Source organism: Mobula birostris, chromosome 6 (assembly GCF_030028105.1).
Source record: "Mobula birostris isolate sMobBir1 chromosome 6, sMobBir1.hap1, whole genome shotgun sequence".
In the NCBI taxonomy this organism is placed as follows: domain Eukaryota; kingdom Metazoa; phylum Chordata; class Chondrichthyes; order Myliobatiformes; family Myliobatidae; genus Mobula; species Mobula birostris.
Window position 1 is genome coordinate 49,299,665 of NC_092375.1, and position 13,039 is coordinate 49,312,703.

General features: G+C 39.9%; 1 protein-coding gene across 5 annotated transcripts in view; it reads left to right on the plus strand.

The window, feature by feature from the left end:
- caska (calcium/calmodulin-dependent serine protein kinase a) overlaps positions 1-13,039 on the plus strand; it is a 410,842-nt gene that overhangs the window by 336,996 nt on the left and 60,807 nt on the right. For all 5 annotated transcript variants that reach the window (XM_072260443.1, XM_072260444.1, XM_072260445.1 and 2 more), the window contains one exon: positions 2,320-2,400. In XM_072260443.1, the coding sequence (XP_072116544.1) occupies positions 2,320-2,400 (81 nt within the window). The remainder of the gene's footprint in view (positions 1-2,319; positions 2,401-13,039) is intronic.

Consider the following 13,039-nt stretch of genomic DNA (forward strand, 5'->3'; position numbering starts at 1 on the left):
TATATATATAAAAATTAGTATACTATTATGTTACCTTGGTACGTTATGTTTAAATTACATTGTTTGTATTTTTTTTTGTATTAGTATCTCCTGTAATTTTATTATATTCTAACAGTGTATTAGTGCCTATATGGCTTACCTTTTTGTATACTTATTCAATAAAAAGATTTAAAAAGAAAGAAAGAAAATGGCTTTGCAGGAGTAACCAGAGAGTAGTTATAGATGGTTGTCTTTCTGACTGGAGGCCCGTGATAAATGGTGTGCTGCAAGAAACATCACTGTATCTATTGTTGTGTGTCATCTATATCAATGATCTGGATGATAACGTGGTGAACTGGATTAGCAGATTTACAAATGACACCAAGACTGAGGGTACAGTGCACAACGAGGAAGGCTATTAACGCTTGCAGCAGAACTGAATCATGGCAGATGAAATCTAGAGCAGACAAGTATGAGGTATTACACTTTAGGAGGGCAAACCATGGTGGAACTTGCACAATGAACAGTAGGGCACTAAGCAGTGCAGTGGAACAGAGGGATCTAGGACTACATTCGGCACGGACTAGAAGGGCCGAGATGGCCTGTTTCCGTGCTGTAATTGTTATATGGTTATATAGTTACAGTTCTAGGGTTGTAAAGAGAACTTTTCACACATTGGCCTCCATAAATCCAACTATTGAGTACAGCAGTTGGGATGTTGAAATTGTTTAAGACATTGGTGAAGCCAAATTGAGAGTACTGTGTGCAGTTCAGGCTTTTTTTTACTGAGACTGGGTGGGACTAGTCATAGGTTAAGAGTGAAAGGGGATCTATTTGTTCACTCAGAGGGTGTTGCAAGTATGGAATGAGCTGCCAGTAAAAGTGGTGGATGCGGGTTCAGTTTCAACATTTAAGAGAAGTTTAGATAGATGGATGGATGGGATATGGAGAGCTGTGGGTTGATGGGACTAGGCAGAATAACAGTTCGAGATGGACTGAATGGGCTAAAAGGCCTGTTTTTGTGGAGTAGCACTCTATGACTAACTGGGACAAGTGCAGGTAGACAATTCATTTTTGCACAGACGAGTTGGCCTGAAAGGCTTATTCCTGTATTCCTGTGCTTGTATAACTCTGTGAATCTATGATATCCATTTTGACTATATAAGCACAACCAATCATCAAAAGAATATGTTCTTAAAATCTATTCATAATACACAGGAAGTTTTTTTTAAAAAAAGGCAGCACGCCTTTATTTTTCTATCATTCTAGAACCTGCTTTATGGGCACACAGTGGTACAGCTAGATGATCTAATTTCTCACAGCTCCAGTGACCTGTGTTTGATCCTGACCTCCCAGTACTATCTGCATGGAGTTTGCACGTTCACCCTGTGATTGTGTGGGTTTTCTCTAAATCCTCAGATTTCTACCATAATCCAAAAAAAATGTGTATTGGTAGCTTAACTAAACATTTTAATTTGCCTTAGTATGAAGGTTGTGGTAGAGGTAGGACAGAGTTGATAGACTATAGGAAGATTGAAATGGATGATGATAGGATCTGTGTAAATATGAGTGTTGGGTGGTCATGGTGGACTTGTTGCATTGAAGGACCCGTTTTCATGCTGTATATGCAGTATTACTCAGGTTGCACTAAAACAACAAAGAATGGAAATGTCGTGTGGGATACTTCATATGCTCTTTAATTTTAGACTTGGGTGGTTGCAACAAACTGGTAACATAGTTGATTACATCTGTTGGCTTGTGTAGGAAAGGATAAAAATTATGCCATCCTTGCTGTAGTGGAAATTATTACAATAAGAAGGTATACTTTGGAAATATTTAAGAAAGCCGTCCTTCTAGATGTTTTCTCATTCCATAATATAAAAATGCAAATAATACAACCTTTAGCCAAGAATGACTGATGTGAATCCCTGCCAATGCAAATAATATACGTACAGGCTGTACAGCACTGGTTTTGCATGACAGCATCAGAAGAACTGTCTCTAGATATAAACAAGCCAAATATTGGATTGAAGTTGAGTTTAAATGAATGGAAAGGAAGTCCTTTTTAAGGTTTGTTTCTCCATTTGACACTCCAGGCCTAAAATTATTTCGCAGTGTATGGCCATCGGAAGGACAAGTGGATGCACAGCAGAAAAATCCACCTCAAACCCAAACTGTCATAAAAATTATTTGGATCACTCTAATAGTTTTCATTAATGTTAAAAATGAAGTTATCCCTTCTATTTCCCCATTTTGGTTCACAATTTCAAATAATGACATATCTTAATTTTCCAAATTATGGTCTACAGGTACTTACAGTTTTTTTGTTGAATCTTGTAGGTGTTGGAAGAGATTTCGTGCTATCCAGAAAATAATGATGCAAAAGAACTGAAATGTATTCTAACAAGGCCTCATTTTATGGTATGTGAATTGTTCTGTTATCACACTTCAAACAAAGGAAGCATAATTGGCACTGAACATTGCCTAAATTACTATGTAAATTATAGTACTTGGTTATTTAAAAAATTGGTGAGTTTTTAACCAGGTAAGTCGGATCTTTTTTGCTTTCTTAAGCATTTTAAAGGGAAAACAAGTATTCTCAGTTAAATTTTGATTCTCATTTTCAAGGAAGTCTGTTTATAGAAGCCTGATAGCTGTTGTTTAAACAATTCAGACGTTATATGACAATCAATATCCCAAAATGTCTTCTTCCAGTTAAGGAGCAGTGATGCTGTGATGTGATTTTGGAATAAACAAAGTGCTTACTGTCACAAAAAAATGTAATATGTACAGCAAGGCTTGTTTGAACTCTGTTTCCTGGTTTGTTAATCAGATTGAGTTTAGTCTGAACAAATATGAGATCAGATATAAGGGAGAAAGATACAGATGGTAGGACCTTTGAGAGCATTGATGCACAGAGTGATCTTTGGGTGCATGTCCATAACTCCTTGAGTGTGGCCGCATAAGTAGATGGGAGTAAAGAAGGCAATACAGCGTTATGGTCAGCATGAGTCAGCTGAGCCTAAAGGACTTGTTTCTGTGCTATACAGCTGTGTGACTCTTATGATCCTAAGTAGTTGGAGCAGTTAGACAATCAATAAGCTAAAATTAAAATGAGAAAAGCATACTGTATATCTTGATGTTTAAAATTTAGAAAGGCAATTTTGTAAATAATACTGAAACTACTTGTTGTCTATATTCATAAATTTTTCGGTGTGGTTGTTTTTCCAGGATGTTGCTAATTTAATATTTTTTGCAAATTAGCAAAGTGAAAGATAAAGCAGGTGATTTTAGGTCAGTGAACCTAATATCAATAGGCAGTAATGAGTCCAGCCTTCTAAAATTACCAATCCAGATACACTGAATAGGAAGAATACTGAAGAACAATCACCTTGAGAACATTCTTTGAAACCTGTGAAAGCAATCTTTTTGTCGATTTTGTTGACTTTTAGATTACTAAACTATTACTCATGCTGGTGCAAGTAGCCAGCAAGCTATGTTCCTTTAATGCTGCTGCAAATAGCTCTTCATTGAACTGGTGCATATGACAATCAACTTGACTTAGATTTTGACTTTAACTTTTACATTCCCTGAGGCTGCAACATGAGAGGAGTTCTAGCTCTTTTGAATGATTGGGTGCTAAATATCATGAATCATTGTGAAATGGGGGGGTAGTGCTTTAATCAGCAAGAATGCACTTCCAAAATTCATGAATTTGTATCTTGCTCATCTTATTTTTCTGGCACCAGGTTCAGCATTAGAGTGAGAGAATAATGCTTTCATTGTGAAGGATGTTCTTTTGCAAAACATAGCATGTTGGTGGACTACAAATTTTGGTGGTATAGCACGAATCATTGATCCAAATAAACTCCTCCATCCATTTAATATTGTGTTTTGTCCATGAGAGCAAAAAAGGATTAGCTCTAGTACCTGGACAAGCTCTTTACTAATAGCAGTTTTATAAAATTCTTTACAGATTTTGCAAAGTTCTAATAGATTGAGAGTGGGGGGCGTGGTTCTCACTTTGAACAACTTGCTGTCTAAAATCTAGAATCCATTTCTTCAGGACAAAATGGGTCAGATAACAATTGAGCTACATTTTTCAAAATGGCAAAGTTGCCAATCAATGGGAGTACTATGCCACATCAGCTTATTGTGTGTACAAGGTCAATAATTGTGTAACAGGGAATTAAGGAGAAAACCAACAAGGAATATACCAATATTTATTCTGTCAGGCAAAGGTTTATCAACTTTAGAGATTGACAAATTTGCATTTATGTATAACGCTGTTCCTATAGTGGCAATGTTCCTCATTTTAATTAACTTGGACCTATTGTGTGCATGCTTTTTCAGCAAGAATACTGGAAGTGGAATTAATGTGGGCCCTAGCCCCATACCATTGTGTGTATAATGATGGGAAGAACTAACCCTAACCTTAATTGCTCTAGATCCCTTTGCATATCATTATAACCTGCTTCACTATCAACAAGACTCTCTAGTATCATCAGCAAACTTGTTGATTGTGCTACATACATTTTTATCCAAATCGTTTACATAAATAATGAATAATAGAGTTACAACCCTGACCCCCAAAGCACCAGCTTATTATAGGCCTCCAGTAGAAGAAACGACCTTCAAACCATAACTCTGTGCTTCTTATCATGGAGCTTATTCTGAATCCATCTCTCTCATCCCCCCCCCTCCCCCACCGAATCACATCTGGCCTAACCTACTGGAACACCCTGCTATGTGAGACCTTATCAAAGGACTTAGTAAGGTCCCTATAGACAACAGCCTTTGCATTACCTTAGATACCTCTTCCACAAACTCCAAAAAATTATTGAGACATGACTGCCCACACGCACAACCATGCCAACTCTTCTTGATTAAGCTTTGACTACCCAAGTGATCATAGATCTTCTCCCTCAGAATAGTCTCCACTACCTTCCCTACAACTTGGGTCAGACTCACTGGCCTGTACTTCCCTTGCTACCACTTTTGATCAGTGGAACTGCATTAACTGGTCTTCAGTCTTCTGGAACTTTACCAGTGGCTAACAACAAAGCAAATATCTCTACAAGGGCCTCTATGAATTCTTCCCTGACCTCCTATAAGGGTGCACTTGATCAGGCCCTGGGGATTTGCCCACGTTAATGAACTTCAAGGCTGCAACTACCTCTCTCCTCATAATATGCATATAATCAAAGGCCTCACTACTTATTGCCCTCACTTCTTTGGTATCCATAATATTCTCCATGGAGTGGAAGGTTGGCAATACATCTGAACAAAAGGAGGTGAAAGGCTCTCCCTCCCTCTGCTAGCCTGCAGGTCACCCTTGGGCAAGGTGTAGGACCTGCTTAGCCCTCTGATCAGGATCATGTGAAGCCACAGGAACAGATGGTGGATGGTTGTGTGAATAGCTGGTGCATATCACAAGACCTGGTTAAGCAACCACTGACACCAGGCAGACAGTCTCTGAAGAGTATTGATAATGGCTGAGGTCACTTGTCTTGTAAAGACACTGCCCAAAAGAAGGCAATGGCAAACCACTTCTGTAGAAAAATTTGCCAAGAACAATCATGGTCATGGAAAGACCATGATCAGCCACATCATAGGACATGATACATAAACAAATACATTTTCACCTTACTAAACACTGAAAAAATAGACATTAAAAATCACAGCCATCTCCGGCAGTTCCACATGTAGGTGATCCTTATGATCTGAAGAGGACCTAGTCTTTTTCTAGTAACCCTTTTACTATTAATATATCTGAAGAACTTCTTGGGATTATCTTTAATCCTGCCTGCCAAATCAATCTCATATCCCATTTTTCTACCCTTCTGATTTCTCTCAAGGCTGGTCTTAAAAAACTTTATCTTCACCAAGGGATTCATACATACCCAACGGCAGTAACATTATAAACAGTTGCTTCTTTTCCCTCACTAGAGCCTCATTATCTCTTGTCAGCTAGGGTTCCTGAACTTGGTATGTTTTCCCTTCACCCTAAGAGGAGCATGCTACCCCTGAATTCTTGATGTGACACTTCTTAACACTTCCCAATTGCCATTTGTTCCTTAAATTTTAAATATACTCAGCCAGATCCTGTCTACTGCCCAAAAAGTTAGCCCCGCTGCAGTTCAGGACTTCTGTTTTTCTACACCTGTGAACCAGTTCTAATTTTTTTCCATAACTATTATAAAGCTAATAAAATAGTGGTCACAGGGCCCCAAGAGGAGTTCTGCTGGAGAACCTTTCCAAGTAGGTTCCTCTCTACATTGCATGAAGAAACTAACTTGGACACACCACACCAGTTCTAAGTTATATCCTCATTGAATGATCCTTCAAGAGTATTCTAAGCACTGCTGTTATAAGACCATAAGATATGGGAGCAGAATTAGGCCATTTGGCCTATGTCATCTGCTCCACCATTTCATCATGGCTTATCTAATTTTCCTCTCAGCCTCGATCTTCTCCCCGTATCCCTTCATGCCCTGACCAATCAAGAATCTGTCAACCTCTGCCTCAAGTCTACATAAAAGCTTGGTCTCCACAGCTGCCTGTGGCAAAGAATTCCACAGATTCACCACTCTCTGGCTAAAGAAATTCCTTCACGTTTCTGTTCTAAAAGAATGCCCCTCTATTCTGAGGCTATGTCCTCTGGTCTTAGGCTCTCCCACCATAGGAAACATCCTTGCCACATCTGCTCTATCAAAGTCTTTCACCATTCGGTAAATTTCAATCGGGTCAGCCCTCATTCTTCTGAATTCTAGTGAATACAGGTCCAGAGCCATCAAACGCTCTTCATATGACAAGCCATTCAATCCTGGAATCATTTTCATGAACCTACTTTAAACCCGCTCTAGTTTCAGCACATCCTTTCTAAAATAAGGGGCTCAAACCTGCTCACAATACTCCAACTGAGGCCTCACCAGTGCTGTATAAAGTCTCAACATTGCATCCTTGCTTTTATACTCTAGTCCTCTTGAAATGAACGTTAACATTGCATTTGCCTTCTTCACCACAGACTTGACCTGCAAATTAACCTTTAGGGAATCCTGCACAAAGACTCCCAAGTCCCTTTGTGCCTCGGTTTGTTGTATTTTCTCTCCATTTAGAAAACAGTCAACTTTTTCATTTCTTCTACTGAAGTACATGACCATACACTTCCCAACACTGTGTTCCATCTGCCATTTCTTAGCCTATTCTCCTAATCTGTCTTAAGTCCTTCGGTCGCCTGTTTACTTCCTCAAAACTACCTGCCCCTCCACCTAACTTCATATCATCTGCAAACTTTGCAACAACGCCATCAATGCCATCATCCAAATCATTGACATACAACGTAAAAAGAATTGGTCCCAACACAGTCCCTTGTGGAACACCACTTGTCATCAGCATCCAGCCAGAAAGGCTCCCTTCATTCCCACTCTTTGCCTATTGCCAATCAGTTACTCTTTATCCAAGCTAGAATCTTTCCTGTAATGCCATGGGCTCGTAGCTTATTAAGCAGCCACATGTGTGGCACCTTGTCAATGGACTTCTGAAAATCCAAGTCCTCCCTTTTCAAAATGGAAGCATCACCCCTCACCACCACTCTTACCTGTTCCTTTGCCATACCCAAAGCATCATTATCACAGAACACTGAAGCGCCATTCCTTCTCTGCTGTCAGCCACATTTCTGTTATGGCTATTATATCTCTATTCCTAGAGCAATCCATGCCCTCAGTTCATAGGCCTTACCTGTTAAACTCCTGTGTGTTGAAGTAGTTGCAACTTAAAGCAGTGTCCTGTCTGCCCTTTTACTGGAATCCTGGTTATCCTGATTGCTCGAGTAACACTCATTTTCTGCACATACTCCTGGTCTCCTCACCGACTTCACTCTCAAACCTCCGCCCACCACACCAATCTGGTTTACCCCTTTTCAGTGGCAAAAGCAAATGTCCCTGCTAAAATATTGGTCCCCTTCTAATACCGGTGCAACCCATCCCTCTCGTACAGGTCACCTGTATCTGAGAAGAGATACCAATCATCCAAGAACCTGAATCCCTGCCCCCACACACCAGATCTTCAGCCACACATTAATCTAGTCTATTTTTTTCTTTTCCTGGACTCACTAGCATGTGGCACTTGTAGTAACCCCAAGGTCACCACCATCGAGGTCCTGCATTTTAATTTCTTACCTAACTCCCTGTACTCACCATGTAGGACCTCAGCCATTGTTCTACCTGTGGTCATTTATACCAATATATGCAACAACCTCTGGATACCCCCTCAAGAGTTTTCTGCAACCATTTAGAGACATCCTTCACCTTGGCACTTTTTCTGTGGCCACTGAATCTCTTGTGTGTTTGCCTTGCTGTTGAATCTCCTATCACTGTTGTTCTGTCTGACTGCGCCCTTTCCCTGTGAGCCTCAGAGCCACTCGACAGTGCCAGAGACCTGACAACTGCTACTAGCCCTTAAAAGAGCATCCCCCTCAACAGTATCCATAACGCTGTGCATGATATGTACTCAGTTTCTATATCTATTCACCAATTTTCTTTGATACTCATTGACCATCTAAAAAGGAGGCCCCAACCACATTTTGTAGCTCCAGAGTTCTGCTTTCTTGTTTTGGTCTCACAAAAAAAAATCACTCCTTTCAGATTGTTGCTCTAGCCCTAGATGTGCACATTTTAATTGGTTAACTGCCAGAAGGTTGTACATTTTACACTTGCAACAGCCATTTTACTCACAAGCAACGGTGAGCATATTTTTGAGGAATTCAGCCCTTTCATAAAAGCAAAAATATTTGATAATTAGGGGTGTGTCTCCACTGTGTTCTGCAAAAGGAGTTGCTGGGTTTCTCATGGTGTGTGAAATTGTGTTGGAAACAGGTGAATTTCAGCTTTTTCAATAAACTAGTTGACATGACAGCAATTAGGATTGTATTGATGTACTTTATGATTTATGGTGTAATTTCATCAAAGAATCTTCTTACAATATATACCCTCAGTATCTTCAACTGTTCTAAATTATGTTCTCTTCTGAGAAACAGAGGGTTCTATTACACTGTGTATGTTATCTTATTATAACAATTATCACACTGTATGTGTTTGGTGGTATGATAAATTGTTTTTTCCATCAGATAATTGATGTCGTGGAGCAGTAAATACACTTATATTAATATACTATGGTTTACTTCAGCCTATATAGTTCCATGGTAAATTGCCATGGTTCTGCAGCGTTTTTTGAGAGTTGCACAGCCTGAATAATGTAAGTTTCCCTTGGCTTTAGCTGCTCTGCTTAATGTATCATTTTGACTTAATAAGGTAAATAAATCATATTTTCCCCACACTTTTAATCCATAAACTGGTTAGCTGTCAGATTTCCTAGACTCGAAGTAATAACAAAATCCGTAGAGAAACAAAATTAGTTTTCAAGTGAACTTGGTAGCATTTTAAGCTTCCATGCTGCTTTTCTAACAGTCATGCTCTTTCCACAGAAATTTGCTTAATATTTCACAGTGTATCGATTCAGAATCAAGAAGAAGACAGGAAATAACATTGAGTCTTTGATCAATAATTTGCATCATTAAATCTGGGCCTTAATACCAGGTTATTTTCCTGTAATCTTTCTTTATATCCTCGTCAACTTAAAAAATCTCTCAGAAGCTGGAATGCATCCATCAACTATTATCTTGATAGATGTTTATGACAGTTTGGTAGAAGTTGAACACTCAAGCTGTAGTACTTCTCAAAACATCGGGTTCGTCTCCCTTGGTAGTTTGCTAAATTTACATTTCTGAAAAGCTATTCCACTGTCTTGAGTTTGAAGGCTTCGATGGTTGGCAACTTGTTTTGCTATTAGCAAAGCATTCTGTTATATTTTGCCATCTTGTTGCAATATTGGGAACTCAGAATTAAAATTTTAAATAGTTGTCTGTTTTGGCAGAAGCCAAATGCATTGAATTGCTCCATATCTGGTCCATCTCTTCTGGTGAATTTAACTGATGCAATGAAAATTCTGAAGTTGAGAATATAGATCATTTGTCATTTAAATAAGAGTTAGAGAGTTGTACAGCAGAGAAAGCCCACCACATCCATTCCAATTCCAGTTTTTTAAAGTAAGTTTTCATTTGATATTACAAATAGAAAGCAATAGAAAGGAAGGACATAAGCCGGGAGGATGTGGAATCGATATGGGTAGAGCTGCGTAACACTAAGGGGCAGAAAACGCTGGTGGGAGTTGTGTAGAGGCCACCTAACAGTAGTAGTGAGGTCGGAGATGGTATTAAACAGGAAATTAGAAATGTGTGCAATAAAGGAACAGCAGTTATAATGGGTGACTTCAATCTACATGTAGATTGGGTGAACCAAATTGGTAAAGGTGCTGAGGAAGAGGATTTCTTGGAATGTATGCGGGATGGTTTTTTGAACCAACATGTCGAAGAACCAACTAGAGAGCAGGCTATTCTAGACTGGGTTTTGAGCAATGAGGAAGGGTTAATTAGCAATCTTGTCGTGAGAGGCCCCTTGGGTAAGAGTGACCATAATATGGTGGAATTCTTCATTAAGATGGAGAGTGACATAGTTAATTCAGAAACAAAGGTTCTGAACTTAAAGAGGGGTAACTTTGAAGGTATGAGACGTGAATTAGCTAAGATAGACTGGCAAATGACACTTAAAGGATTGATGGTGGATATGCAATGGCAAGCATTTAAAGATTGCATGGATGAACTACAACAATTGTTCATCCCAGTTTGGCAAAAGAATAAACCAGGGAAGGTAGTACACCCGTGGCTGACAAGAGAAATTAGGGATAGCATCAATTCCAAAGAAGAAGCATACAAATTAGCCAGAAAAAGTGGCTCACCTGAGGACTGGGAGAAATTCAGGAGTTCAGCAGAGGAGGACAAAGGGCTTAATTAGGAAGGGGAAAAAAAGATTATGAGAGAAAACTGGCAGGGAACATAAAAACTGACTGTAAAAGCTTTTATAGATATGTAAAACAGAAAAGACTGGTAAAGACAAATGTAGGTCCCCTACAGACAGAAACAGGTGAATTGGTTATGGGGAGCAAGGACATGGCAGACCAATTGAATAATTACTTTGGTTCTGTCTTCACTAAGGAGGACATAAATAATCTTCCAGAAATAGTAGGGGACAGAGGGTCCAGTGAGATGGAGGAACTGAGTGAAATACATGTTAGTAGGGAAGTGGTGTTAGGTAAATTGAAGGGATTAAAGGCAGATAAATCCCCAGGGCCAGATGGTCTGCATCCCAGAGTGCTTAAGGAAGTAGCCCAAGAAATAGTGGATGCAATAGTGATAATTTTTCAAAACTCGTTAGATTCTGGACTAGTTCCTGAGGATTGGAGGGTGGCTAATGAAACCCCACTTTTTAAAAAAGGAGGGAGAAAGAAACCGGGGAATTATAGACCGGTTAGCCTAACGTCGGTGGTGGGGAAACTGCTGGAGTCAGTTATCAAAGATGTGATAACAGCACATTTGGAAAGCGGTGAAATCATCAGACAAAGTCAGCATGGATTTGTGAAAGGAAAATCATGTCTGACGAATCTCATAGAATTTTTTGAGGATGTAACTAGTAAAGTGGATAAGGGAGAACCAGTGGATGTGGTATATTTGGATTTTCAAAAGGCTTTTGACAAGGTCCCACACAGGAGATGAGTGTGCAAACTTAAAGCACACGGTATTGGGGGTAAGGTATTGATGTGGATAGAGAATTGGTTAGCAGACAGGAAGCAAAGAGTGGGAATAAACGGGACCTTTTCAGAATGCAGGCAGTGACTAGTGGGGTACCGCAAGGCTCAGTGCTGGGATCCCAGTTGTTTACAATATATATTAATGACTCGGATGAGGGAATTAAATGCAGCATCTCCAAGTTTGCGGATGACACAAAGCTGGGCGGCAGTGTTAGCTGTGAGGAGGATGCTAAGAGGATGCAGGATGACTTGGATAGGTTGGGTGAGTGGGCAAATTCATGGCAGATACAATTTAATGTGGATAAATGTGAAGTTATCCACTTTGGTGGCAAAAATAGGAAAACAGATTATTATCTGAATGGTGGCCGATTAGGAAAAGGGGAGGTGCAACGAGACCTGGGTGTCATTATACACCAGTCATTGAAAGTGGGCATGCAGGTACAGCAGGCAGTGAAAAAGGCGAATGGTATGCTGGCATTTATAGCAAGAGGATTCGAGAACAGGAGCAGGGAGGTACTACCGCAGTTGTACAAGGCCTTGGTGAGACCACACCTGGAGTATTGTGTGCAGTTTTGGTCCCCTAATCTGAGGAAAGACATCCTTGCCATAGAGGGTATACAAAGAAGGTTCACCAGATTGATTCCTGGGATGGCAGGACTTTCATATGAAGAAAGACTGGATGAACTAGGCTTGTACTCGTTGGAATTTAGAAGATTGAGGGGGGATCTGATTGAAACGTATAAGATCCTAAAGGGATTGGACAGGCTAGATGCAGGAAGATTGTTCCCGATGTTGGGGAAGTCCAGAACGAGGGGTCACGGTTTGAGGATAAAGGCGAAGCCTTTTAGGACTGAGATTAGGAAAAACTTCTTCACACAGAGAGTGGTGAATCTGTGGAATTTTCTGCCACAGGAAACAGTTGAGGCCAGTTCATTGGCTATATTTAAGAGGGAGTTAGATATGGCCCTTGTGGCTAGGGGGAATCAGAGGGTATGGAGGAAAGGCTGGTGCAGGGTTCTGAGTTGGATGATCAGCCATGATCATAATAAATGGCGATGCAGGCTCGAAGGGCCAAATGGCCTACTCCTGCACCTATTTTCTATGTTTCTATGTTTCTAAATGAACTAAAGTACAAAGCAACATTTTCCTTATTTTAAAATTGCGGAAATTAGATTTCCAGAACAACTTGCATTTTTGCAGTGCCCTTCATATACAGAATGTGTTCCCAAGGGCATCGATTAAGAAGGCAATCATCGTGGATGAAAAGGGGGAAGTGATGAAGGATGGATAAGAAGATGAGATCTTGATAACAATTGGCTTGGTGTCTTCAATCACTGATTTTCTTACTTCATTTTCT